Raw genomic sequence first — 3,772 nt, 5'->3', positions numbered from 1 at the left:
TTTCTAGGTAAGCTTCAGCCTCTGTAACAGGACCGCATCCCCGTCTCTACCATCGCTGTATGACACATGTAGAAAGATTCAACATTTGTCTGTACACCCGCCTTGTGCACAGATATGCCGTTTAAAATCCAAGCTCTTGGAATTGGCCAAGCTTGGTCCGGAGATGCGCCGTTGTCTCAGATTCTGAGACGCAGGGGGAGGGGGAGTAACCTTGGAGCGGGAGGCTGGACTCTTATTTTGCAGTGCTGTACTCTATACTCTCACAGTCACACGTCGCTGCTATACAGTACAATTGTATCCCGCCCCGAGGCCGCTGTTGTGGGCAGGGGGAGGAACATGCAGGTGCTTCTTAAGATGAGACATACATATGAAAAATAGGCGCTTTTCGATTCAAGGTTCCGGGAGTAAATTTGACGTTTATTAGGTATTTCATCACTGCATAGTCGTACAGGGCTAAATGCAGCGTGGGTATGGATGTAGTTCATGGGTATACATCTACTATATTTGATGTATACAGGTACCTCAGATTGATTCGATACAGCAGGGCCTACTGAATCTGAACCTCCTTTTTTTTTCCGGGCATAGAGGAAACATGAACGCGCCTGCGCCCATGGAAAGAAAATGACACGTTCCAATGTTTTGTTTTAGGTCTATCCGGGAATCCCCGCGCTTCCCTCTCGCTAAACAAAAAAAGAGGGGGAAGGAAGAGGATAAATTCTCCCTGTACCGATACTGTTGTGCCTATCGTAGCTAGCACTGGCCTTTGAAAATAACGGGAATTTGGCTGGTGCTGTTGAGCCGCGAGGGGGTCTCTGATTTGTCTCAGATGACCTATACCGCAAATCTTAGAGTCGAGAAAATGAGAACATAACAATAGAGGCGACCCTTGCAGTACTGAACATCTGTCGGGCATCTTTTGAGACGAACCCCATAATGACTGATTATTTGGGAATCAGGACTGACTCATGTGGACGTCCGACTACTAGTCTGTTTGCTATGTAGTACGGCTGTGACTCTTCTTTTCCAGTCTTTGTCGTTCAGACAGGGAGGCGTTCCACATTGCTCAAATGCATGTTACTGTATCCCATCTTGGTAAATGCAAGAACCGTGGATGCGATCGAGGTTACTGAATTTTGGGGACCAAGGGATCTTGAGTGCCTTTTATCCATGGAACCGGAACTCGAGACTCAAAACTCCGGCAATTCAATCTACTTGGTCATGCCGCGGACTCTGCTCTGCCAGTAGAGGAGTAGGTTATCGAAGGCTATACACCCCAACTTCCCAAGTTCAGACCGTATCATTGCTCGGTCGATCTCCTGTCGGTGAGTTCTCAAATATACATACTGAATATTTTCAGTAGCTAGAAGAACATAGATCCTCCATCCGCACACGTGACAAGTCATCCTGCATCAATCGACTTTGGCTATCTGAAAACAGGCATGCCTCTCTTTGCCAAAAAGAAAGAAAAGAAAAAAAGCAGCTGCAGTCCCGCCTTCGATCCGACTTTGGTGCAGGATAAAGTTGTTGCGATCCGATCTCGAAACAAGGGAGAAGGTCCACGGAACAGCGCCAGAACGGCACCAGCGTCTCAGGTGCGGTTGGGCGAGAAACTCAAAATGGGTGAGTGAGAGAGAGAGTGTGTGTGGGAGTCTTCAAGCGGGTTCTCGTGAGTTGACCCAATTATCAGGCGGTAGGATCCATGGGAAAGAAAGACATCGAGCAATGCTTTTCTTTCCCCCTTTGAAAGCTTCGAAAGTAGAGTGGTGGCCTCGTGAGAATTGATGTACTCTTGTTTACTCGTAACGTTCTCACGTACGTTCAACTTTCAATGTAGACTGTCACTATGTACATAGCGAGGTGCCTGGTAGTCTGTGTCAAGATGCAACGCGGACTGAACGATCCAACATGCAGCAGGCAAAGAAGGTAGCTGCACCGGCCTGACTCTCACACCCCCCCCTAAAATAGAGAGCGTTTTGTTCGTCTACACATCACATGGTCCAACTGCATCATGCCGGCTGCTTGTTTGTACCACCATCATAGCGAGCTCGCCTTGCTTGAACGGATGCTCTACAATCTCCCTGCCTCTTCCTTCCTCTTGCATTCCCCCCACCCAGCCCACCGGGCGTCCTCTCAAGTGGGCTCTGCGACGATCACTCTTGTCTAGAACGTTTGATGGACTGGATGCCCATCATTCGTGTCCTATATCTGGCTGCTCGGGCTTTGAGAATTTCTGCTGTCCCTCGAATCGTACACACACACTACACATGAAAAAAGCTGCACCGTAACATTCTTTACTTTCTGAGTCTGATTTTGTTATTGGGCCTTTTGAAAAAGAAAAAGAGGAGGAGGAGAAGAAGATGAACAGATAAACTCAAAACAGGCCACAGCCCGTAATCACAACTCGCGTTTGTATTGTGGCAGATTGTATGACCATACATACCAAACGTCGCATGGAAACCTGCCGATCGGGCGGGAAAAAAAGAGGCTGTGAAGATCTTCCAAGTCTGGACGGGCAGAGTCTTGGCATTCGGGTCAACCATTAGACTATTTAAGAAGGTCGATACTGGTGAAATGGTGCAATGACGAAAATGGATTTTTATTGACTTTGTTAGCGCCCTTTTTATATTTCCACACAGGGCGAGTCGGCACATACGTAGGGTTTATGACAGCCCTGAGCGCAGAGGGTAGATGATCCTCTTGAAAAAAGATAAGGTCCAAACCCATCACTCGACTCGCAATTATTGATCGAAGAGCCAATCGTCGTCATCTTCGGGGCTGTATAGAGTTACGGACTGCAGACTCCAGACGCCAGCGTAGGTTTGTATCCACACGGCCCGTGAATTTTGAGCGTTTGTTTCCTTCGGGGCAACTTCAACCCATATACGTACGTACTGGAGTTTTTGTACCGTCTCTGATTCCACAGCTGATCTCGTACCTACAAAACACTGCCTATGTCACTCATCCGCTTTTGAAACGGGCCATGTGTTGATCATCATCATGAGTGCACGGCGCTCGAATCCTCCCGTGGCTGGAGATATCGTTCGTGGTGGACATCACATCATCTAGTCCCAAATCGTGTTCACATCCGTTGGTCCCTGCACTCTGGCCAACGAACCCTTTAAGGGAGGTGATCCCCGATATTGTCGATCGCCGGAGGAGCAGGAAGCTCGATGAAACAAAGATTCATGAACCATCCACGATAACCATGTCCGTTTTCCACCTCCTTCCTCCCCCCATCAATATCCACCCAGCACACGTGTTTGGGAAATCGACCAATGCACCGTCATACATGAAGTCAAGTCCATCGAATCCATCAATGAGAAAAAGAAAACGTCTAAAACGACACCCCTCCATCTTCCATGATGCTCGACCTCATGGCCCTGATTTGGGGCCAAAGCCGACTCTTATCCGGGGCTAAACCTCTCAAGAGGCGGTCGACCGTCGGTCTTGAGCGGTCAGCGGCTGAAACTGAACACGTTTTTTTGCTTTTGCGACGCTTCGCTTGAGTCGAGTCTAAATGTCTTTTGAGGATTCGTCTCCCTCCATGATCCAGCGCAGAAGGACTCATAACTCAACACTCACTCGCACATACGTAACTCGCAGTACTGACACTCCTGATAGTCTGACACTACTTGTACTACGACACAGCCAACTTACTTTTCGAATCCCTTTTCCCTTTTCTTTTCTTTTCTTTTTTTTTTTTTGGGAAAGGTCGTGGATGTAGCTATGACCTCTTCCAAGAAAGGCTTCTCCTTTTTTTCTCTTTCCCGTT

At 48.0% G+C, this 3,772-nt stretch overlaps 2 protein-coding genes across 2 annotated transcripts; both read left to right on the top strand.

Moving 5' to 3' along the window:
• Window positions 1–1,439: 1,439 nt before the first annotated feature.
• On the top strand, window positions 1,440–1,628 carry POX_e06308 (uncharacterized protein; the record flags this gene model as incomplete). Its single annotated transcript, XM_050115131.1, has 1 exon — window positions 1,440–1,628. One exon carries the CDS (start codon window positions 1,440–1,442, stop codon window positions 1,626–1,628), a length of 189 nt encoding a protein of 62 aa, XP_049967591.1.
• Window positions 1,629–2,997: 1,369 nt separating this feature from the next.
• POX_e06307 (uncharacterized protein) lies at window positions 2,998–3,174 on the top strand (the record flags this gene model as incomplete). Its single annotated transcript, XM_050115130.1, has 2 exons — window positions 2,998–3,039; window positions 3,124–3,174. The coding sequence occupies 2 exons, from the start codon at window positions 2,998–3,000 to the stop codon at window positions 3,172–3,174; spliced, it is 93 nt and encodes a 30-aa protein (XP_049967590.1).
• Window positions 3,175–3,772: the final 598 nt, after the last annotated feature.

This window comes from Penicillium oxalicum, chromosome V, assembly GCF_001723175.1.
Source record: "Penicillium oxalicum strain HP7-1 chromosome V, whole genome shotgun sequence".
In the NCBI taxonomy this organism is placed as follows: Eukaryota; Fungi; Ascomycota; class Eurotiomycetes; order Eurotiales; family Aspergillaceae; genus Penicillium; species Penicillium oxalicum.
The sequence above is the reverse complement of the archived record's forward strand: the minus strand, read 5'-3'. Positions and strand labels throughout refer to the sequence as shown.